This window comes from Bombina bombina, chromosome 2, assembly GCF_027579735.1.
Source record: "Bombina bombina isolate aBomBom1 chromosome 2, aBomBom1.pri, whole genome shotgun sequence".
Lineage (NCBI taxonomy): Eukaryota > Metazoa > Chordata > Amphibia > Anura > Bombinatoridae > Bombina > Bombina bombina.
The window spans coordinates 561,641,218-561,667,236 of record NC_069500.1 but is presented as its reverse complement, the minus strand read 5'-3'; the positions used below and the strand labels follow the sequence as shown (position 1 = coordinate 561,667,236).

Genomic DNA, 26,019 nt, shown 5'->3' with positions numbered 1-26,019 from the left:
AACACTACCCCCTGAAGATCACCTTACCTTGTGACGTCTTCACCCAACCGGGCCTAAGTCCTCAACTAAGTCTTCATTAAACCGGCCAGAAGAGGTCCTCCAGACGGGCAGAAGTCTTCATCCAGGCGGCATCTTCTATCTTCATCCATCGGTCGAGGAGCGGCTCCATCTTGAAGACATCCGACGCGGAGCATCCATCCAGACCGACGACTACCCGACGAATGACTAGTCCTTTAAATGACGTCATCCAAGATGGCGTCCCTTGAATTCCGATTGGCTGATAGAATTCTAGCAGCCAATCGGAATTAAGGTAGGAAAACTCCTATTTGCTGATGCAATCAGCCAATAGGATTGAGCTTGCATTCTATTGGCTGATTGGAACAGCCAATAGAATGCGAGCTCAATCCTATTGGCTGATTAGGATACTGATTAAATACAAACTTGCCTGTAAAATAAATGTAAATCCTAAGATGGCTACAATGTAACTATGTTATATTGTAGCTAGCTTAGGGTTTATTTTATAGGTAAGTATTTAGTTTTAAATAGGAATTATTTAGTTAATTATAGGAATTTTATTTAGATTTTTTTAAATTATAGTTAAGTTAAGGGGTGTTACGGTTAGGGTTAGACTCAGGTTTAGGGGTTAATAAATTAAATATAGTGGCGGCGGTGTAGGGGGGGCAGATTAGGGGTTAATAAATATAATGTAGGTGGCGGTGGGCTCCGGGAGCGGCAGTTTAGGGGTTAAACAATTTATTTAGTTGCGGTGGGGTCCGGGAGCGGCAGGATAGGGGTTAATAACTTTATGTAGGTGGCGGCAGATTAGGGGTTAATAGGTATAATGTAGGTGGCGGTGGGCTCCGTGAGCGGCCGTTTAGGGGTTAATACATTTTATTAGAGTTGCGGCGGGGTCCGGGAGCGGCGGTTAAGAGGTTAAACACTTTAATAGAGTTGCGGTGGCCTCCGGGGAGCGGCGGTTTTAGGGGTTAATAAGTATAATGTAGGTGGTGGCAGATTAGGGGTTAATAAGTATAATGTAGGTGTCGGCGGTGTCGGGGCGGCAGATTAGGGGTTAATAAGTATAATGTAGGTGGCGGCAGTGTAGTGGGGCAGATTTAGGGGTGTTTAGACTCGGGGTACATGTTAGGGTTCAGGTGTAGTAGTTCCCATAGGAATCAATGGGATATCGGGCAGCAGCGAACATGAGCTTTCGCTGCTGTCAGACTCCCATTGATTCCTATGGCATCCGTCACCTCCAGGGCGGCGGATTGAAAACCAGGTACGCTGGGCCGGAATAGTGGCGAGCGTACCTGGTAGGTATTTTATAACTACCAAAAGTAGTCAGATTGTGCCGAACTTGTGTTCGGAACATCTGTAGTGACGTAACCATCGATCTGTTTCGGAGTCCGCCGGATCGTATGTTATGTCACTATATTCTACTTTTGCCGGTCATTAGGGCTTGATAACTACGGCGAATCAGGCTCGCCACAAATACGCTGTGGAATTCCAGCATATTTGCGGTTGACAGCTTGATAAATAGAGGCCTATGCATTTGGTTGTTATCTTGAAACGTTTCTCCTCGCCATTTCTTCTGCTGGTAGAGTTTCGGAACTTTCAGCTCTACAGTGTGATTCTCTTTACCTTATTTTTCAAGCGGATAAGGCAGTCCTCTGTACTAGGTTGGGATTTCTTCCCAAGGTAGTTAGTGTCAGATTGCAACATCAATCAGGAAATTGTTGTCCCTTTGTTTTGTCCTAATCCTTCTTCTCAGAAGGAACGTTTGTTGCATAACCTGGATGTGGTGCGTGCTTTAAAATTTTACTTACAGGCAACTAAGGATTTTCGGAAATCTACTGCACTGTTCGTTGTTTTCTCTGGTGAGCGTAAGGGCCTGAAGGCCACTTCTGCTACTCTTTCTCTTTGGTTGAGAAGTGTTATTCGGTTGGCTTATGAGAGCCTCCTGAGAGAATTATGGCTTATTCCACTAGGGCAGTTTCTTCTTCCTGTGCCTTCAAAAATTAAGCGTCTGTGGAACAAATCTGCAAGGCGGCCACCTGGTCCTCATTGCATACATTTTCCAAATTCTACAAATTTGATACTTTTGCCACGGCTGAGGCTTCTTTTGGGAGAAAAGTTCTTCAAGTGGAGGTGCCTTCTGTTTAGGTCTGCCTATCTTGTTCTCCCTCCCTTCCATTCTGTGTCCTCTAGCTTTGGGTATTGGTTCCCATTAGTAATTAGAATGGATTCATGGACTCTCCATGCCATTGCAAAGAAAACAAAATGTATGCAAACCTGATAAATTTCTTTCTTTCCTGGCATAGAGAGTCCACGACCGCCCTTAATTTGATTTAAGACGGCTTTTTTGTATAAACCTCAGACACCTCTAATACCCTTGTGTCATCTTCTCTTTCCACATTCCTTCGGCTGAATGACTGGGGGCTTATGGGAAGTAGGAGTGATACTTAACACCTCTGCTGGGGTGTTCTTTGACTCCTCCTGGTGGCCAGGAGTTGAATTCCCACTAGTAATTAGAATGGATTCATGGACTCTCCATGCCAGGAAAGAAAGAAATTTATCAGGTAAACATACATTTTGTACAACAAACAAGAGCCTGCAAATATAGCACAAAAATGGCTGCCCTGGAAAAAGAGGTCAGTTCCAAAATACCTCCAAAATAAGATCATCAGAAAAAAATCTTGAGAAAGGCTACACCAGCTGAAACGCGTTGATTTGCACCACTTGGATTGTTTACAATCAAATCTAAGATTGTCACACAGAGCGCTCTGTAACATCCTTTATGAAGTGTAACATAGTTACAAAAACTTACTACAAGACTGGTTCTTTTTTGGCATCTTTGTATTACAAACAGTATTGACACGCAGACCACCCGGTAATCCGTGACCCTGATTGGTTGGACAATTGTCACATGACCCCCTACACGCCGAGGAACAGATATCCATCACAACACACCTTGGGCCGGTTTTGCTCATTGCAAAGGTAACCGTACATCTGAAAAGGGGGTCCAGGACGTGGAATTCATTTATTTTCAGGTCAGTACACGGAGAAGCACGACTTTAACGGCTTCGAATTCTGGGTGAGTCACTTCTTACAGTGTTGCCAAGTTCACACTGACTGTTAGATTGCCTCAGACTCAACGTTACTGTGCTTCCCGTAAGAGACATATTAACTCTGATCATTGGTTTTTTAATATTTTTTTATTAGACTTTTTATCCAAACTTTTTTATCCTTTTAACCACCGGTGGTAAACTGTATTATATTATATTCCCATGCATTTTTTTATATTGTGTTTTTTCCTGATTAAATGTTAGTAAACCATATATATTTGTAACTCACATTTATTCTCTGTTTTTTGTTTAACATGAAATATATTTATTCATCCTCTGTTATATAGCAGCTCCCAGTAGCACACCCTGACCCCTCTCTTTTTTTCTGATAAGCATAAATTTTGTTTTACATGCTGCGTGGTGATTGCTTGATATCTGCAGGAGCTCATTTATTTCCCCTAATTGGCCAAAGCAAAGGAGATAAGATAAACAACTTTTATAATATGTGGACTACAAAACAATATGAGATTACAGTGTTAAAATGCTACTACATTATTTTTATATGCAGATCTGTGGAAATCAGAAGTGATTTTTATATACAGGTAGGTGTGTGTGTATGTAGGTATGTATGTATACCTTCTGAGGAACCATCTTGCATTTTGACCAATTACTGGGGATGACATGTTCAGGAAGGCTCGGCAGGATGTCTAGTCTACTACACCTGGTAAACCAGCCCTTTATGGGGATAAACACCTAGTTACAAAGGGACGTTGGTGTAATAATAAAAAGTTTTAATGAATTAGATCATGTAATGCATTAAAATGTCTATATAAATGCCCCAAAAATGTTAAACTATGCATAGTAAATATACATGTATTATTTATTTTGCCTGCAACTGCTGTAATTATTTTTGCAAAATGTGCATTTTTCCTCTCCCCACAGAGGAACTAAAGACACTGAGTAAGTCACATGTTTACCCTTGGAAAAGTGTTTGATTGGCTGCCTCTAGACCGCACAACAGTTGCAATGCCCAGCAAATATTGCTGTCAAAATGGCAGTTTTATTTTGTTTATAAAACATTTATTTTTTTGTGCAGATATCTTTAATGCAGTGCTTAATTGTTCATATGTATTATGTGCACATAGACCAACTTGCTTTTACCTCCCTTTAATATCCCCTGGGATTCTTTTTTTTTTTTTTTTTTTTTTTTTTTTTAAATGCTTTATTGTAAATAACATAAAAGGTATAACATACAAAGCTACCAATCAATCCGTGTTGCAACACAGTGATCAGAGCTTAATTGTTTCATATAAATTTTGGTATAAAACATATAAATTCTTACAATTCTTGTATCCAGATGTATATAAAAAAAAAGAAAATCAGTTAGATCAAGAGGTAAACATCTATACAGGCTTGTACATATACACAAAGTAATGAGTTATCCTCAGTGGTATCGTGTTACATTGCCTCGGGAGCAGGTATGCCCCTTAGTAGAATATGGAAGAGTATCAGAAAGTGTTAGCCAGTGGCCGACACACCCGGGGGTGGTGTATGTAGGGTGGATGGGATGGTATGGTTTTGGGAAGAAGGGGGTAGGGGGGGAGGGGAAACTTTGTCGCCAATGCGAATGTGGGGGGGGGGGGGTCCTGAGAGGTTTAAGTCTTAGCAGCGTTCCATCTCATGAGCATGAGTTTGTATCTATCTATCCTGCCTGTTTTGTAAAAGTGATATCTTTCTAGTTCTAACATCTCCTCCACTTGTTCCTTCCACTTAGCTAGTGTTGGGGTTTCCTGTGTTTTCCACTTTTGTGGGATCAATATTTTAGTGCTATTGATCATGATGTATAGTAGTGCAGTTTTTGTATCATCCTTATCCTGGGATTCTTTTTGACTAAAATACAACTTTTAAGGAAATCAAAAATCAAATCCAGGATTGTTAGGTTTGTAGTTAATATCTTTAACTACATAAATACAGGAGTGGAATTACCAATTGCCAGCAGGTGCGTTGGCACCAGGGCCCAAGTATTGGGGGGCCCATAGTAGCCAGTCTATACATGCGTGAATATGTACAATCCAAATGCAGGGGAGCCTTTTACTATCTATCCTCAAAATCATTGTACAGAGCAGTATTTATGTTATTACTATTGTTTACTACTGAGTTACCTTTGGGAGGGTCAAAAAAATAATTTGCCCAAGTTCCCTCTGTTGAGTAGGTCCCCTACTACATACATATAATGTGCAGTGATTGTAGTCTTTTAAGATTTCTGTAAAGCAACAACATATACATATTTTAAGCTAGAGATGGTTATAGGGCTTTTAATTAGTAAAGCGGATATCTTAGTAAAGAAAATAAACAACTTGTAAGGTTTGCTAAGCTACTATTAACAACTGACACTTGACACCAGTTAACTGGTGGCCATGCACCTCCTCAGGTGATTTCCATGGCAACAACAGTAATATAATTGCTTTCATTTTATATAGTAATCATAATACTCTTAGCGTGATAAGACTTATGTTCCCTTTAAGTTGCGTGATATTATTTTGCACTAGGTTCAAATTCTAAGATTATAAATTGCTCAACATTTTAAATGCAAATAATGTTTTATCATGTTGGTAAATTATTTTATTTTCGCTTTACAAAATAATAAACCTTTCAAAAAGTCTATATTGTCTAAGCCATTTTTATACTGTATGTAGATTTTACTGATAGCTTATGCTCGGTTTATTTGCTCATTGAGATGCACTTAATTCACAAAGTCATTGAGTTCTAGTTTCAAAATGTTTCAAAACACATTCTTCTATTTTTTAATTATGCAGTTTTATTGTATCTATAAATCCTGTTCAAATTACATTGTTTGTATATAATACATTAATAAAAGAACTAGACTTGGAAAAACATTGACTACTTATGCCCCCACAGAAATGTGCAGGGTTATCCTGTGTGAGGTAAATAATTCATACTGAAGCAATGCTGAAAGAGTTTTCCCAGTTTATCTATCATTTCTAGTGTGATTTCAGAGGAATGTTTTAGGACCAGTCAGATATTTAATTTCTTTCATACAGGTGGTGAGAGTCCACAATCCATTACTCCTGGGAATTACTCTTTCCTACCACTAGGAGGAGGCAAAGATTTCCAAACCCCATGTGCTCTATAAAACCCCTCCCACCTCACTGGTAACTCAATCTTGTCTTTGCCTCTGCTGTAGGAGGTTGAAGAATGAAGATGTGCATTTTATTCTTCAGTGAGAGGGATTCTCAGACTGAGTTCAGGCCCATTTCACCTCAGTGATTGTTGGAGGGGTGTATTTGGAGTATTGGTAGTGGCTTGTATTTCAACTATTGGGATTAAGAGCCCAATGGTCTAAACCTTTTAGTGGCTGCCCTGGTGGAATTATTGTAAAAAAAGGGGCAGTTTTTTTGTTCTAGCTTTGGCTAGAGTTGTCTATTGCTAACAATTCAAAATATGCCGGTACTGGTAACAAATTTTAGACTTTATTCCAAACTATTAAAACATGGCTCACATCACAAATTAAAAAATAAGGCACAGACTAGTCTGATGCGTTTTGGCCCCAGAAGGCCTTATTCATAGACACACTTGTCTCTTTTCCCTGTGGAGCTTATATGCTCCCTCACATTCTAATTGGTTAATGCAAATCTGTGCTCTCTGTTGCTCCTGGTGATTTAGGAGACAACGGGCTACATACAATGATTCCTCCTATTAACTCAGGATGACAATACTCATAGCTTGAAGATTATATATAGAAAGTCTTAATATAATGTATATTTACAAAATTCCCTATTAAAACATTTCTAATTTAGCAGTTTAATAGTAAACCCTTAGTATGTATTGAATATTTACTGTTCTCATTATTTACATTTATACAATTTTGTGTTAAGAACACTTCAGATCAAAAAGAAAACCACTAGAGAATCAATTATGCTTAAAAAATATATATACACAAAATACATCACAATATATAAATATATTCGCTGGTGTGATATTATATGTTATATAGAGAGTTTGCAATCTCATTGACAGACCAGAGAACCTTATCAGGTGCATAGATTATTTATCACGGCTTGGTTACTGCCAATAATTTATTGTCACCTTCTATGTTCATTCCTTGTGGTCTGTTTGTTTAGTTTGAGAATCCAAAAAGCTTTCTTTTTGGATAACTCATTTGTTCTACGTCCTTCGCTTGGTTTAGAGGTGATTAAATCAATTACCATCCATGTAAATGATCTAACATCTTCTTGGTGCTCATAAATAAAATGCTTAGCTGCTCCTGTAACTGCCTTGCCTCTCTCTATATCATTTAGGTGTTCGTGTATTCTAACTCTAGTCTCTTGTGAGGTACACCCTATGTACAATATCCCACAAACTGTACAAGTGATCATGTGTATGGTATATTCAGATCAACAATTGGTCAAAAACCTTCTGTGTGCTTTGTGATAGGAACACCTTGCTTATTTGCGTACATTCACATGCTATGCAGCTTTGTGCTCCATACCTATAATGACCCTTACAGGTAAGCCAACTGCTCTTTTTCTTTGGTTTCCTTAATGCACTTGGAAAAACTAAATTACCAATTGTTACATTTCTTTTGGAAACAAAATGACAGCCTTTATCCACCACATATTTTAGTTGTTCATCAGCCTTCAAAATAGGAAGATTTTTCCTTACAATATTACACACATCCCTGTATTGATTAGAATATGTAGTGACGGAAATTATCTCACTCTTTTGTCTGTTATCAAGTGCATTAGATTTAGATATATTTGGTTTCAATATGTCTGGCCTTGGTATACTCTGCACCTCCATATAGGCCTTTTAAATCGGTCCTTCTGGGTACGCTCGTGCCCTCAATTTAGATTGTAATACCTTACCCTCTGCCAAAAAGTCACTTTCTTCCAAGCATTTCCTTTTTATCCTTATGAACTGCCCCTGTGCCACACCATAATTCATGTGTCGGGGTGACAGCTTTTGGCTGGAGTAAGGCATTGACAGTAATGGGTTTGACATACAAGGACGAAATAATCCTATTATTGCTGCTGTCACCGTCAAGACTGACATCTAGATAGGATATCTTAGTCTTGTTATAGACCGCTGTAAATTGAAGTCCTGCTTTATTGTGATTTAAATAGTTGGTAAAATTTTCACTTTCCACCTGGGACCCTGACCAAATGAATAAAAGGTAGTCTATAAATCACTTGTACGCCATGACCGAACCTCTATAAGGATTATTATTTGCATAGACGTGGGACAGCTCCCACCACCCCATATAGAGGTTTGCAAAAGCTGGGGCAAATTTTGCCCCCATGGCCATCCCACGTCTCTGCAGATAAAAAACATTATCGAACTCAATGATTATGAGTCAGCAAAAATGTGAGCGTTCTCAATATAAGGGCCTTTAGAGCAGTGATCTAAAAGTACAGGCCCTGGGGCCATATGCGGCTCTCAAGATACTTTAATCTGGCCCTCCCTTGTTTAATAAGTAAACCATTAATTTGGGCTGATAATTTTTTTTAAGGTTCTAAGAGGTGTAACTAATTGATCTTCTATATAGGCTCTCACAAGATAAATATAAATTGTCCAGTGTAGACTCCCACCATACACTGCTTGGATAAATGTCACTTTTTTAAAAATTTTATACAGTTCCAGAATGATCACTTCGCTTGGCAGTCACAAGATATAGACAGCTGTGTATGTCTGCTGTGGGCTACAGCTCCCACCATGCACTACTACTTGGGTTTAATGTCACTTCCAGTTACTAGTATATCTAGTTCCGGAGCACTTACTCAGTTCAAGCAGCCCTCATGGGCAAAGAGCACTTGGCCAGTGGCCCCCAGATAAATTGAGCTTGATACCCCTGCTCTATGCCATAGGAAAGAAAACAAAATTTATGCTTACCTGATAAATATATTTCTTTCTGGGCATAGAGAGTCTCCGACTCACCCTTGTTTAAATTCAGACGACAGTATTTTTTGTACAAACCTCAAGCACCTCTATATCCTTGTTACTTCTTTTTCCGTTCCCTTCGGTCGAATAACTGGGGGTTATGGGTAAGGGAAGTGATACTTAACAGGTTTGCTGGGGTGCTCTTTGCCGCCTCCTGCTGGCCATGAGTGAATATCCCATTAGTAATAAGAATGTTTTGTGGACTCTCAATGCCCGGAAAGAAAGACATTTATCAGGTAAGCATAAATTTTGTTTTGTGTTTGTGCACACATAAGATTATACTTGTCTGTAGTTCTGGATTACCTGTCTATAAATTGTAAAATAAATCTGCACCATAGGGTAAATTTGGATCATTTGCTGTTGTGAGGAGAGTAATTTGTACACCTTGGACAACATTCACTCTCAATGTAGACAGGATTTGGGATGCTGCTGTAGGTTTTTCAGTATTATCTACATGACATTAGGATCTTATGTACTTGAATTATTATTATAGTAACTTGCAGGGCTCTTAATGTATCTAAAAATAATCTGTAATACATTTTGCTTAAACATAAATTTGTAGACAGGGCCCATTTTCTAATCATGAGATTAAGACAGGATCAATTTTACAGTCTACTGATTGTGCTGACTCGGAAAAGAATACAGAATAAGTGATGATGTGTCCACATTCATGTTTTTTGCTTTACTCATGCTTAATATAGAAAAGAACCGTGCTACCGCACAGTGATTATCAGGCCCTAAGAACTTGCAATACTTTGCAGAGACTAGAACAAATCAATTGGTATTTTTTATTTTTTTTATTTTAATTCAACATTTAATTAAGCATCAAATACACTTCAGCATAATAGCTTCTTCCCAGATCTCCCTTGCACCTCAGCCTCTCTTCTCCAGTCACATCCATGCCTCTCTGTTCCAGTCTTTCCTTATGTTAGCGGACTTGTATTAGGGTGTGTAATGACAAAAGTACAAGTGCAAGGCTTCATACAACAGAAGCATTGCTGACAAAGTGATCTGAATGATTGGAGGCCAGATCAGTTGCTTGTATTGGACACGGAACAACAGTTCTTAATGAATTAGTCATTTGTATTCTTCTGAAAAATTAAGCCTTGCTTTTTTGGCTGGGCAGCATGGGATAAAGTACATATTTTACACAAAAGCAAAATACCTTAATGTCCCTTTAATATCTATTAACTTAAGGCTTGACAAAATCGTCCAAAATCTAGGAGCAAGGTTTAGAAAATGTAAGTTTAGAAAAGCTATGTAAATCAACAAAAGAAATTATACTTCCAGTGAGGGGTGGAACTAAAATATTAATTTCAAGTATTCTATACAATTTCATTTGTTGTTATATAGGCAGTGATAAGATAAGGAGACATTTCTGAGCGTAGAAAGTGATAAGATAAGGAGGTCTGAGCTCCCTACAAGGCTAGCCCATGGTTTTGAAGAGAAAAGAAAGTCACATATAAAAATAAACCTAAAGAAGCAATTCCCCATACATTGTATACTCTGTAGCAGGTATAACAAGTCATTGGCACCACAATAAGGGGAAACCAATTGTACAGTACAAGGGGTAGTGTACCAGAAATTAATTGTACAACTAAATTTGTATTTTATGATACATTTATAAATGTAGTCCTATAGCTTATATTTGATTAAACTTATTTAGAGAATGCTTTTAAAAATAAATCAACTGTATCGTCTGAGTAACCAGCAACCCTAGGTCCTCCTGGGTGTGGTTAACAAAGCTGCCTAGAAGTAACAGGCTGTCTGTTACTATAGGAGAGCTCAGTGCTGCAGTGCACATGTCAGCACTTTAAGGGTTGCAGGAGCATACTGCACAGCACTGGCCTGTGAAACAAAGAAGGCCAGTACGGTCACTGCACAGCAATTACAGTGAAAGAACATTCCTCCTGGGAGCGAGAGGGGGAATAGGAAGGCCTAGAACTGAAAGCTATGTGATCAGGATGTGCAGCAGTATCAGGGTAACCCCCCCCCCCCCCGCTATGGCTCTGCAGTAGGACGAGTTGTATTTTAAATGGTTTATAATGTATTAGTAGAAAGTACTCCTACCGTGTGCCTAGGTTTGTGTATGTGAGCCTATATGGGATTACAATTTACATCATATGGCATACTACACATCAATGCGCAAGGGATACAGGGACTTTGAATATTTCATAGTTTTCTCCTTTTTTAATGATGACACACGTCTGGGTTTACAAGCTTCTTATTAATCTGTTATAAGAATGACCCTTCTCTTACAGGCATCCCTAGTAGGCCTCAGATTTAATGTTAGTTTTCCTGGGTTAGGATGACAGACGTTTTGGATCAGAAATGCAGTGCAATTAATGAGACATGGAAGTCAAGAGTATGTTGGGGGCTATAAAGCCACATGACAGAATTGCAAAGCATTTTTAAATGCAAAGGCTGATTATTATATATGTATGAGTACCATGTGCATGCGCCTGGTGTGCAGGTGCTGATTGGTAGATATATGTGCATAGTTTATATTTGCTAATCGGTGTTTGTTGTTAAAGGGATATGAAACCCATTTTTTTTCTTTCATAATTGATAGAGCATGCAATTTTAAGCAACTTTCTAATTTATCAAATTTTCTTCATTCTCTCGGTATCTTTATTTGAATAGCAGGAATATAAGCTTAGGAGCCTGCCCAATTTTGGTTTAGCACCTGAGTAGCGCTTGCTGATTGCTTTTTGTTAATTTCGCATTATAGCTGCTGCTTAGTAATATTCTGTACGTTTTGTAAGAAAGTAGCATACTCTGTAAGTTACCAGTTCCTGCATAGTTTTAACTCTATATAAATAAATACAAACAAACTTGTTGTTTTGATTTCAGGATGCTTATCGAAGTTTATTCATCCAGCAACTCAGACCTACGCAAACTCCCCAGCCACGAATAAAGCTGAAGTTGTTTGGTTATGTAGGGTCAGGAAAGACTACTCTTGTGGAGTCTTTGAAATGTGGACTTATCCGAAGCTTCTTCAGAAGACGTAGGCCACGGCTTTCATCCACTAATTCATCCCGATTTCCTCCTTCACCGCTATCCAACAAAACATCAGGTAAGCTATTATTTATTTTACAAAATGTCTTTGTCGACCTTACTGTACATGAAGAAGCCTAGTACAGTTAGCCCTCATTTCACAGCAGTTCATTTTACACCCAGTTCACAATAGCAACCACTACAGCATAAACCCAGAAGTGTGACATAAAAAAATGCAGTTACAATGTGCAAACTTGTATAGCTAATAATTTTAGACATGAGTTTGTTCATGTCACTCCTAACTGCCCTCTGTACACATTTTACAAGCAAGGCACTCCTCAACTATCTTTATACACACATACTTGCAAGCAAGACACTCCTGACCTCTCCCATACACTCATGCTGCAAAACTTTGAAAGAAAGAACACCTTTCTTAGAGTCAAATGAGCATCTTTATGAAAATGGGCATTTTATATTAGAGCATATGTTTTGTATTTTTCTATGTGCATGATAAAGGGTCACCAGTTTGCCAGAAGATCCTGATTGCAGATCAGGTATCAAGAAATAGCTACTAGTGTGAATGAATGTACACAGTCCTTGAGGAGGTCCTTTCTACACTGGCAATAGCCTCAGCAGGTTGGATTAGAGTGTAGCCTCTAGCAAGAAGTTTATTTAAAGGGCCATTATACACTCTCTTTTTTTCTTTGCATAAATGTTTTGTAGATGATCTATTTATAAAGCCCATAAAGTTTTTTTTTGGTTTTTTTTTAAATGTATAATTTTGCTTATTTTTAAATAACATTGCTCTGATTTTCAGACTCCTAACCAAGCCCCAAAGTTTTATGTGAATACCGTCAGCTACCTTCTCCAGCTTGCTCCTGTTTGTGTAAAGGGTCTTTTCATATGCAAAAGAAGGGGGGGGGGAGTGTCTTATTTCCCACTTGCAGTGGGCTTTCCAACTACCTTTTCAACAGAGCTAAACTGAAAGCTTCTAAGTAAGTTTTTAAACCATTTTATACTGGATTTTTATATCAGTATCTGTGCATCTTATTCTTTATAGTAGTCTATTACAGTGTTTTTCAACCAGTGTGCCGTGAGAGATCCTCAGGTGTGCCACGGCAGACTGACAACAGTGTGACATATTTTTTAAACTTTGCTTGTTTTTTACTCCCAGTGCAGGGGTAGTTTGTAGGAGGCATGGCATAACAGCACAATACATACAGTATGTGTGTGTTTGTGTGTATGTGTATATATATATATATATATATATGCTGTATTAGGCTACAATGTGTGATTTTTTTTAAAATTTTGGGATGGTGGTGTGCCACAGGATTTTTTAATGTAAAAAAGTGTGCCACGGCAAAAAAAAAGGTTAAAAATCACTGGTCTATTACATGCAGTTATATGAAAATGAGTGTATACTGTCCCTTTAAGGCTAAATAGGTCAGTTCTTCAATCTAGTGCAGAGTTCTTCAAACTTTTTTTTTCCCAAGACCCAGTGCAATTATACAACATACCTTTGTGACCCTTTTTATGCTTGGTCAGAACATTTCTGAAGTGATGTACAAGATAGCTGCAATTTTTGGCAAAGTGACTAAAATGTGTATGTATTACTGATTGTAGTCAAACTTGAAAGTGTTGTAAGGTAATAACACACACACACACTCTCATACAACACACACATTACACACACACATTACACCCACTCTCATACAACACACATATTACACACACTCTCATACAACACACACACCACACACACTCTCATACAACACACACATTACACACACTCTCATACAACACACACATTACACACACTCTCATACAACACACACACCACACACACTCTCATACAACACACTTTCATACCACACACACTCTCATACAACACACACATTACACACACTCTCATACAACACACACTCTTATACAACACACACATTACACACACTCCTACAACACATTCTCATACAACACACACACCACACATATTCTCATACAACACACACACCACACACACTCTCATACAATACACACACCACACACACTCTCATACAACATACACACTCTCATACAACACACACACCACATACACTCTCATATCACACACACTCTCATACATCACACACAACGTACACACTCTCATACAACGTACACACTCTCATACAACGTACACACTCTCATACAACATACACCTCATACACTCTCATACAACACACACACCTCATACACTCTCATACAACACACACACCTCATACACTCTCATGCAACACACACACCTCATACACTCTCATACAACACACACTATTATACAACACACACATTACACATATTCTCATACAACAAACACCACATACACTCTCATACAACATACACACTCTCATACAACATACACACTCTCATACAACACACACACCTCATACACTCTCATACATACAACACACACACCTCATACACTCTCATACAACACACACTATTATACAACACACACATTACACACACTCTCATTCAACACACACACACACTCTCATACAACACACACACACACTCTCATTCAACACACACACACTCTCATACAACACACACACACTCTCAAACAACACACACATTACACACACTCTCATACAACACACACACACACTCTCATACAACACACACATTACACACTCATACAACACACACACACTCATACAACACACACATTACACACACTCTCATACAACACACACACACTCATACAACACACACATTACACACACTCTCATACAACACACACACTCTTATATAACACACACATTACACACACTCTCATACAACACACACATTACACACTCTCATACAACACACACACCACATACACTCTCATACAACACACACACACCACATACACTCTCTCATACAACATAGTAATGGGTCCCGACCCGTAGTTTGAAGAACCCTGATCTAGTGGATTGGAGTGCTCTAAGTGTTTCATTGTCGCCTCTTCCAAACAAGTTGCAGAAGCTGAAGATAGTAACAATATGATTAATGTTTTTAGCTGGAAGGCATACAAAGATCTGTCATTTCCAGAAGCAGTACACACGTGGTTGCTTGAGAACTGAATCTCGCAGAAAAGCAGGTTACTTTATTCAACAGAACTGAAATTGAAGGGAACCAGTGATATGTCTAATGCTTAGAGAAACTGAGCATTTGTTGCAAAGGACTTCTTTTTTAATGTTGTAAGTAATGCTGTAAGGTACAGATGGACCATTATCCTTTATCATAAAGCTTGACTCTTAAAGATTTTGAGGAGAACGTTCTCAATTGTGCATTAGTAATGATAGTGATTCCACATTGGCCAAGAAGATTACCGCTCCCTGTGCCTACAGCTCTACCAAAAGGCACTAGATGGACACTTCTATTTAGTCTGGATCTTCTCTTCCAAGTTCCAGTATTCCATATTCTGAAAGGAAAACTGGAACTAGTCATAACAAATTGCTAGTTCTCCACAAACACACACAAATAATACATAGGTAATATTTTCCTAAAAAATGTAAGAACACACATATTACACACACATTACATAGGTACAGTATACTTCTGTACTTTCCTATAAGCATAAAAATGTAAGAACACACATAATACACACACATTACATAGGTATACTTCTGTACTTTCCTATCATTATTATTATTATTATTATTATTTCCTCTTAAAATGTAAGAAAAGAAAGACCTCTGGCTTATACCACACACTCCCTGTAGCATAAAAACAACCCTAACTGGGGGAACTTCCGGGCAGCGGCCATGATAGGTCGCACAATCCACACTGCTCCTGCATCCTATCCATTTTCATTTGATATAATTTTCCAGATGGCTCATCTGTCAGCTACACAAACAGATTTTTGACTCACTAAAGATCCCGCATCGGATGAGCTTAAAATTGCTGAGATAGATGAGACTTTGAGCACCCGGAGCAAACTTTAAGGTTGAGGCCTTTAGCTTACCCCCCCCGGCGAGGCACATCTGGGCCTTGTCGTTAAGCAGCACATAGTGCTGAACGCAACGTACCAGGAGAGTACTAGCGTAACATACCTTGTGGGGATTTAACACCTTTACCTACTAGATGGTGTCATAAGAAGCTATTTTATACAAAAAGATTAAGGATCTTCTGGACGAGCATTTCTCGCGTCTTGGGAGTACATTAGCTGCAGCTTGGAAAAATGACACCGACCCAGATCAGCAGTCTTGCACCGACACTGACAACAAGGTGGATACCATGCTGGAGTTTGCTGCCAAAAGTAAGGGACCATTTGTGATATGAGGGGCTGATGTCCTCTATGCAGGCAAGTGTCATCTAAAGGGTTCAAAAACAGCAGCTCGATCTGATCATCAAGAGGAGACCAACGTGATAACCTATCTCTGCCTACCCAACCTCCTACCATTCCGTGTCCGGATCCGGCGATAGCTCTGGAATGTTATGGTTTGAGAGGTCAAGCAGATCAGCTCACCGCTACGCAGTCAGCTGCTGCGATCTTGCAGTCAGATATGTCGGCATTAGGAGGTAAACTGTGTACACCCGTTGTGATTGCAACCCTGGTCCTACTTCCATCCCGCTTCAGACCCAGCCTCTTGGAGGGCACCAGTTGGAGGTCAACTTTGTGGGGTCATGTTTTCCAGGATTACATAAGTCTACACTATGGACTCTTGTTTAATAAAACGGGTGTGGGCTAGATACAAACATACAAACAGACAAAGGTGGTGAGTAGTAAATCTACGCAGTTCCCTACATGAATAGACAATCAAGGCTATACGGACTCTCGTGAACATGAATGGGACTTTATTTGAGAAATAACGTACATTTAAAAAGTATCTTGCATCGTAAGGTTGTATTTTATATGTTCTGATACTCGCAAACTAGATGATACATATCTATATTTTCTTTGTACCTAGTAGTAGAGACTAGATAAGGCAGCTATAGCAGTACACTGTGGATGCCTCTTATAAATACAGCTCCCTGTTGGTCATAACTATGGAAGTTAATTACTTTTACATTTACAGAACAAACATATCTTTTTTTTTTTTTTTTTTTTTTTTTCTTCTTCTCTACCAGTTGCACTTTTTATGTTTGGATGTTCACAGCCTTTATATTTTCACTGTACCAGCCAGTTTGAGATTTAGTAAGGCATACATGTAGATACTTGTTGGTTACTTCACTATAAGTTGAATGATTGACTAATATATACCTGCAGGTCAAACATATCTATAGCATTTCTGATGTATTTCTACCAGTTGCACTTTTTATGTTTTGATGTTCACAACTTCTATAGTGGATTTGTACCTGCCAGTTTGAGATCTCACAAGGCAATCAGAGCAGCAAACTGAAGATACTTCTCTTAAAACTACCTGTTGGTTACAGCAATAGAAGCTGAATGTTTCATATATTTCTGCAGGTCAAACATAGAAATGTACTCAACCTGAATAATTCCTATATATATTCTTATAGCACCTACTAGATTGAGATTTGATAAGAGGGATAGAGTAGCAAACTATAGATACCTCTGGTAAATGCAGCTAACTACATAAACGGAATCCTCATCTAATAGATATTTACAGAACAAATATATTTATTCTCTCCCACCTAGCAGTAATAATTTTACCAACGTTATTTCTTATTTTGATTTCCCTAGCTGCACCTAAGAGTGCCTGCTTCTTATCCTCCATTAGTATGTCTTGGGGTCTCGCTGTCTTTGGCCTGGATGGCGAGATCCTATCTTTGTTGAGAAGCAAGTAGGTGTCTCATATCTGGATTTATGTTTATGATAGCTGTCCTATTAATAATCCTAGCCAAGAAGCTTCAACTTATGTTCAAAATAGGATATGTGTGCAATGTTGAGTATCTCTTCACTTTTTCTCCGCCAGATATTCCTATTAACAAATTCAAGCCTCCACTATACAATTTATAATGCATTACTTAGCTTAGGATATGAGCTGTATTGCTTTACTAGCCAAAGCATATCCCCTGAAAATGTATAGCTCACAATCTACAGGTGGATGTCCTTTATGGATTTGGGTTGGTGGGAGCTCTCCCACGTCTATGGAGGTGGAAACCCTCACAGGGACGAGATATTTTGGTATAGGCGGTTTATCGATGATCTCCTCTTCATTTGGAGAGGCTCAGAGAGTTCAATGGAACAATTTGTTCTATTCTTGAATTCCAATGAAGTAGGCATTAGTTTTACTTCTGAATCCCACAAAAATGAGATTAACTTCCTGGATCTTAGGTTAATAGGGATTGCAGATAAATATATTGAGACTAGGGTCTTTCGCAAGCCCATCTCAGGTAACTCCCTCCTCCATGCCTCCAGTTGCCACCCACAGAGAGTTTTTAAGGGTGTGGCCAAGGGTCAGTTCATACGCCTCAGAAGAAACTGTACAGTTGAAGGGGAGTATGAAAAACAAGCTAATGACCTTACTGAGTGACTGAAGGAGAGAGGTTACAAACTTTCGACCATACTTAGAGCCAAACGAGCAGTAAAGTCACTAGACAGAGATAAGCTCCTGAAAAATATTGAACCAAAAACATCTGAAAGCATTAAAGACAACAAGGTTGTATTTATTACAGAGTACTCCCAACAATATCCCCAAATATGCAAAATAGTGAGGAGACTCTTTCCATTTCTGTTAGCCGATGATGGGCTGCAGAATACGGTAATGAATGGAATCAAGTTTGCTTTTAAGAGGGGTAGAACAGTGGGCAATATGGTGGCTCCCACAAGATTGAAAACTAAAACTGGGGACACATCCTCTTGGCTTAGATTCAATGGGATGTACCATTGTAATTATTTGATGTGTGTAGCATGTGCTAAGGCGCAACTAGGAGATGGCTTTAATTGGCTGGCTACAGGTGAAAGGTACCCGATCAAGCTCTATTTGAACTGTCTTTCAACGTATATAGTCTATGTGATCCCCTGTACCCAGTGCGGACGTCAGTATGTAGGTTTTAGCACATGGGAAGCACGGGTCAGAATCAAGGAACATCTTGCTGACATAAGATCTGGCACCCTTACCACACCACTGATTAAACATTTCTCTCAATTTCACAACAAAGATGTAAGTAATTTCAAGTGGAATATTATTGAGAGAGTTCTCCCTGTAAAACAGGGGGGGAAATAGGACCAGAAGGTTAGCAGAGAGAGAGAGGCATTCTGGATATTTAAATTAAAAACCAGGATACTGGGAGGCCTCAACTCCGAATTTGACCTTATTAATTTTTGGTGATAATTTGTTTCTGTAAAATTGGTATTTTTGACAGTGTCACCAATATTTATAAGATCCCTTACTTTTGCAATCAGTATTTGCAATCGTAGGAGTACGTCCAGTCTGTATCCTAGACATGCATTTTTCCAACTGTGTGTTAGGGGTTTAGAATAATTTGTATTGTAAACACTAAGAGGTACAAATTAAGATTCCATATATATATTGCTAAGACACACCTCAGTTAATATCCTCTTTGGTATGAAATTTATTTTAACACATTATTACTCCCCTTTATGCAGTTTAATAATTATATCCACACCTAGTCTAGCTTCGAAAAAATTTGTAGCCCTTATTTAAGAAACCTTTGTATATAATGAGAAAATTTGTTGTGGATCTCCAGTACACAGTTCTGTAGTACATCTATGCAGATGTAGCAACCAGTATACTGTACATTCATGATAGGCTTTAACAAGCTAAGTTAGCGTATTAAAGGGACAGTAAAGTCAAAACTAAACTTTCATGATTCAGATAGGGCATGCAATTTTAAACAACTTTCCAATTTACTTTTATCATCAAATTCGCTTTGTTCCCTTGGTGGTATTTTTGAAAAGCTAAACCTAGCTATGCTCAAACTGATTTCTGAACAGTTGAAAACCGCCTCCTAGCTCAGAGCATTTTGAAAGTTTTTCACAGTTAGACTGTGCTAGTTCACATGTGTCATATAGATAACATTGTGCTCACTCCCGTGAAGTTATTTAGGAGTCTTCACTGATTGACTACACTGCATGTCTGTCAAAGGCACTTAGATAAGGAGGCTGTCTGCAAAGGCTTAAATACATGGTAATCACAGAGGTAAAAAGTATATTAATATAACTGTGTTGGTTATGCAAAAACGGGGAATGGGTAATAAAGGGATTATCTATCTTTTTAAATAAGAACATTTTTGGTGTAGACTGTCCCTTTAAGCTAAGTATGCACTTGTAAACATGAAGCAGTTAACATACGGTTAAATACCGCTCTGGTTGCTTAACATCCCGCTGCTACTGTTAACATTAACAGCAGCATATAGATAGTGATCCTATATATAGGTAAAGATTTTGGTAGACTTTTTAGTGTTCTGAACTGAACAGTGTAGTCAGGGAGGGATTTTACACACTATTTGTCTCCCGATTGGTCCAATGAATGGAAGGTATGTACCTCTTGACCAATGGGATCTCACACACTATTAGCCTCCCGATTTGTCCAACGAATAGAAGGTGTATACCTCTTGACCAATGGGAACTTAGTGAAATGGTTTTAATTGGATACAATATAAAATGTTTTACATGTGGCTTGGAGTACGGCGTTTTAGCCGAAACATGTCAGTCAGCATTTCTTTTCCTTAAAATTCACTCAGTTTTAACCCCGGGGGTCACTGGACCCTGTGTTAATATATATTTTTCAATAAAATGATTTTTAACCTGTACTTTATTCGGTGCTCCTATTTATTTTATTTTTTTGTCAACTACTAATTAACACTATGTCCTTGTGAATGGTTCTATCCAGGACCCTAACCCTGCATACTCTAAGACATGTGTACTCACCTACAACCCTATGTAACTGTTATGATGCAGGAAAGTCACCCATGGTATGATTCCAGCCATGTCTCTATACCCTAGACTCATTCTACTGAAAAGAAAATCTTATTTTTCCCCCTTCCTAACAAATATACAGTAAAATAAAACTAAAACCTGAGGTCTTGATAATGAGGTCCACAAGTGGCCTCCTACCATTGAGGTAACCTTCCGCTGTTGTTATTTAATACTTTTGATATGAGGTCCAAGGGTGGCCTGTACCGTTTTTTCTCTCTTCTTCTTGCAGCAGTTGCCTATGTTATTTGCTTTGCTTTGTACAATAGGGATCGCAAATAGTGTCTATCACATACGCTACTCTAATATGTAACCCATACAATGTAGCTTGTTATAAGCAATGTTAGAATTCTATTGTATATTGCTGCAATTCTTTGTTTGTATGCCAAATCATTACCTCAATAAAAATATTAAAAAAAACAAAAAAAACAAACTCAATTTTAAACTTTCTAATTTACTGGAGCACTATATGGCAGCAGTTTCGCAAGAATGTTATCCATTTGCAAGAGCAACTAGATGGTAGCACTATTTCCTGCCTTGTAGTACTCCAGACACCTACCTAGATATCTGTTCAACAAAGAATACCATGGATGGCAACAACGACAATTAGAAGTAATTTGGGATTTTATTTAAATGGTATGCTCTCTCTGAATCACAAAATTACATTTTTGGGTTTCATATCTCTTTAGATTTTACACAATGCCCATTGTTGTGCAACATAAACACCCATTCTGCAGAGCTATCATACCCCTTGCATCATAGTATTAACATCTATTTTCTGATTATTTGCACTCCTGGTCCCTCTCTACACAAATACTAGAACAGACTTGCTTTTCTGCTGGCTGTGTTTATCCGTGTACTCCAGAACAAACATACCCTTGGTTTCTGTATATATGCACAAATACACAGGGAAACGGATGCTGCTCTGGCAGGCTGTAATAATATGCAAGAAACACACCTTCATGTATATATATATTGTATAACAGGCAAACATTTTATACATACCCACACCATATTACAGGCAAACATTTTATACATACCCACACCATATTACAGGCAAACATTTTATACATACCCACATCATATTACAGGCAAACATTTTATACATACCCACACCATATTACAGGCATACATTTTATACATACCCACACCCTATTACAGGCATACATTTTATACATACCCACACCATATTACAGGCATACATTTTATACATACCCACACCATATTACAGGCAAACATTTTATACATACCCACATCATATTACAGGCAAACATTTTATACATACCCACATCATATTACAGGCAAACATTTTATACATACCCACACCATATTACAGGCATACATTTTATACATACCCACACCCTATTACAGGCAAACATTTTATACATACCCACACCATATTACAGGCATACATTTTATACATACCCACACCATATTACAGGCAAACATTTTATACATACCCACACCATATTACAGGCAAACATTTTATACATACCCACATCATATTACAGGCAAACATTTTATACATACCCACACCATATTACAGGCAAACATTTTATACATACCCACACCCTATTACAGGCATACATTTTATACATACCCACACCATATTACAGGCATACATTTTATACATACCCACACCATATTACAGGCAAACATTTTATACATACCCACATCATATTACAGGAAAACATTTTATACATACCCACACCATATTACAGGCAAACATTTTATACATACCCACACCCTATTACAGGCATACATTTTATACATACCCAGACCATATTACAGGCATACATTTTATACATACCCACACCATATTACAGGCAAACATTTTATACATACCCACACCATATTACAGGCAAACATTTTATACATACCCACACCATATTACAGGCAAACATTTTATACATACCCACACCATATTACAGGCAAACATTTTATACATACCCACACCATATTACAGGCAAACATTTTATACATACCCACACCATATTACAGGCAAACATTTTATACATACCCACACCATATTACAGGCAAACATTTTATACATACCCACACCATATTACAGGCAAACATTTTATACATACCCACACCATATTACAGGCAAACATTTTATACATACCCACACCATATTACAGGCAAACATTTTATACATACCCACACCATATTACAGGCAAACATTTTATACATACCCACACCATATTACAGGCAAACATTTTATACATACCCACACCATATTACAGGCAAACATGTTATACATACCCACACCATATTACAGGCAAACATTTTATACATACCCACATCATATTACAGGCAAACATTTTATACATACCCACACCATATTACAGGCAAACATTTTATACATACCCACACCATATTACAGGCATACATTTTATACATACTCACACCATATTACAGGCATACATTTTATACATACCCACACCATATTACAGGCAAACATTTTATATATTACCACACCATATTACAGACATACATTTTATTCATACCCACACCATATTACAGGCAAACATTTTATACATAACCACACCGTATTACAGGCAAACATTTTATACATACCCACACCGTATTACAGGCAAACATTTTATACATATCCACACCGTATTACAGGCAAACATTTTATACATATCCACACCAGAAATCAGTGGAAAACAAATGGGGAGTGTAGGCAAGGACCCTAAAATTACAAATCAGACCCAACTTTTAAACTACCAGTGGCATACAGGCACCTGAGATAATATAACACTGTTGTTTAACTTTAATAAAAACATTTTTCTTTAATTATGAAATTTATCTGAATCATAAAAGTTTAAAATATTATTTTTTTTTTAATTGATCAAACTTCATGCATACCAGAAGTGAACTTTGTTACCTATGTGTATTGCTTGCTTCAACAAATTGCTGACCAGTGTATGATACAGCAGAATGCTGCATTAGTATTATGACTGGTAAAATTGCTCATATAAAGTAGTCTACTTCTGAAATATCAAAGTACAATTGTTATCATTGCAGCTGAGGAAACAGTCAATTAAAGTGTTCTATTTTTGCAGAAAAATATTTAGGCAAGTTATATACAACAGGAACTTCATCAACGTGCACTTCTTAACCAACCTAATAATATGCTATGTACACTATAGTTCATATCCATTCAAGGTACTTCATATATGCTAAGCAAATAGATTGCTAGATTATTGCTGATGGAAAAGAATGGGTGTCCTTTTAAAGAGGTTATAATCCTTCATTAGGAGGGCTTATTTGCAAGCAAGTTATATTTTCAGTACACTAATATCTATTGCTGATGTGGTTGTTGATTGTTCTTTTAGTTATATAGTCTATTCTGAGCAGATTTCTTATGATTCTGCCAGTAAGTTGTTTATATGTTGTTTTAATGCTAGAGTATGTCGTTAAGCTTTAGAGAAAAGCATTATAACTAGCATCTTGGTCTGCTGACATGATTTCTATTTCCAGACTTTTAGCTCTCTTTACAGATTGTGGTTTGGATTTCCATTATTTCTATGGTGTCTGGGGTTTAAGAAGCTTTTCTTCCTCAGAACTAGAAGTCCAATGGTATTTTTAAAGCTCAGATTTGTGTTTTTGTTTCTTACGTCAGAACAGGGCTCAGAAATCTTTTTCCCGCCCAGTGTCAGAGTTTCTCTGGTTCCATCTGGAAATAATAGAATAGTATTTGTAAATGCTTCAGTGCCTATTTGTTGAATTTGAGCACTAAACCCTCTGCTTGCAAGGTTGCAAAACTAATTACCAGACATATGTATATGCTCTGGTGAATGCTGACAGGGTCAGTTCCCATAAGTTTAACTGGAACATGTCCAACAGTTTTAATATCCTCTCCCCCATTCAAGTCTGAATGTAGATTTAGCCCTCAATCCAGAGGCTCTGGTAGAGGGTAGGTTATTGCTTTTTCAGGAAGCTTGGTTTTAGTCTGTTTTAGTTCCTTGTGTTATTATTTAAGTCTCAAGGATATTGAATTGGTTTCAGAGCAAGGCCTCCCAAGGGAAGGTGTTTTTCTGTCCTATGTTCCTAGATTCCCTGTAAAGACTCGAGTATATGGGATCTCCAACCTATTTATTGTTCCTAAGTAGGAGGGAACTGTGACAAAACCAATCTCGCCACTGTACATTGGAGGGCCTGTTATGGAACATTCTTTGGGCTGGAGGTACATGGGCTTAAGGATACCCAGAGACTGCATGGAAATATGGAATGTTATATGCTGGACACCCCATGTACTTTCATAACTCTGTCTTATGTCTATGTCACCCTGTATCCATAAATACAGGATGGGTACAGGGTGTGAGTGCCCCTTGTGGGAGCAATTGTGACTCTATAAGCCAAGTGGGCATAAAAGACTTTATAGCTAATAAGAACTGTTCCTATATTCAGTAATAAGATGTATTCTATGTATGTTTCAGATCTGATTGTGTCTCAGGAGTCTGTCTGGGTAAACTGATTGTGTCCTTGTGTGATTATGTTAACTAGACTGCCCAACATCAGATTGTCTGAGTAAACGTTCTTCCCTAGTTAATTAACTTAATATGTTAATCTGTTTTACCTGTCAATAGACAATTGTTAGAGGTTTGATGCATTGTTCATATGTTTGCTTTACTGTTAAACCAATGCCCTTTGTAACCTGAAGCCAGGGTGTATAAATCTGTGTGCTGCCTTCAAATAAAGTAGACATTCTGTTTTAAACCTGAAACTGGCTGGGTTGTGAATTGCTGATTCCCTATGCAGGACATTGTTCATCTGGTATTAACCCTTGGTACACTGTTGGTGGCAGCGACGGAATGAACCTTATCGCCCAGAAGAGCAACTACACAAGCCAGTAACCTCAGGAAGAGGGGGATTATTACAATACTGACTAAGATGGAAAAGAGAAAAGTAAATTTTGCAGCTTTTAAAAACTTCCTGGAAACAGAAGGAGAGATTGATGGGTACCTTGCGGATTTTGAGAGGCAATGTGCACTACACAAGGTACCCGCAGAGGACTGGGTCACGATATTATCTGGAAAATTATCCGGCCGGGCCAGAGAGGCTTTTCGGGCCATTCCAGATGAGGAAGTCAGGGATTATAATACTGTAAAAGAGGCTCTGCTC

The 26,019-nt window shown here is 38.1% G+C and overlaps 1 protein-coding gene across 1 annotated transcript in view; it reads left to right on the top strand.

The window, feature by feature from the left end:
• Positions 1-26,019, top strand: part of DAPK1 (death associated protein kinase 1) — a 492,700-nt gene that overhangs the window by 373,453 nt on the left and 93,228 nt on the right. Inside the window, 1 exon segment of the mRNA XM_053702428.1 lies at positions 11,877-12,099. Within this exon segment, the coding sequence (XP_053558403.1) occupies positions 11,877-12,099 (223 nt within the window).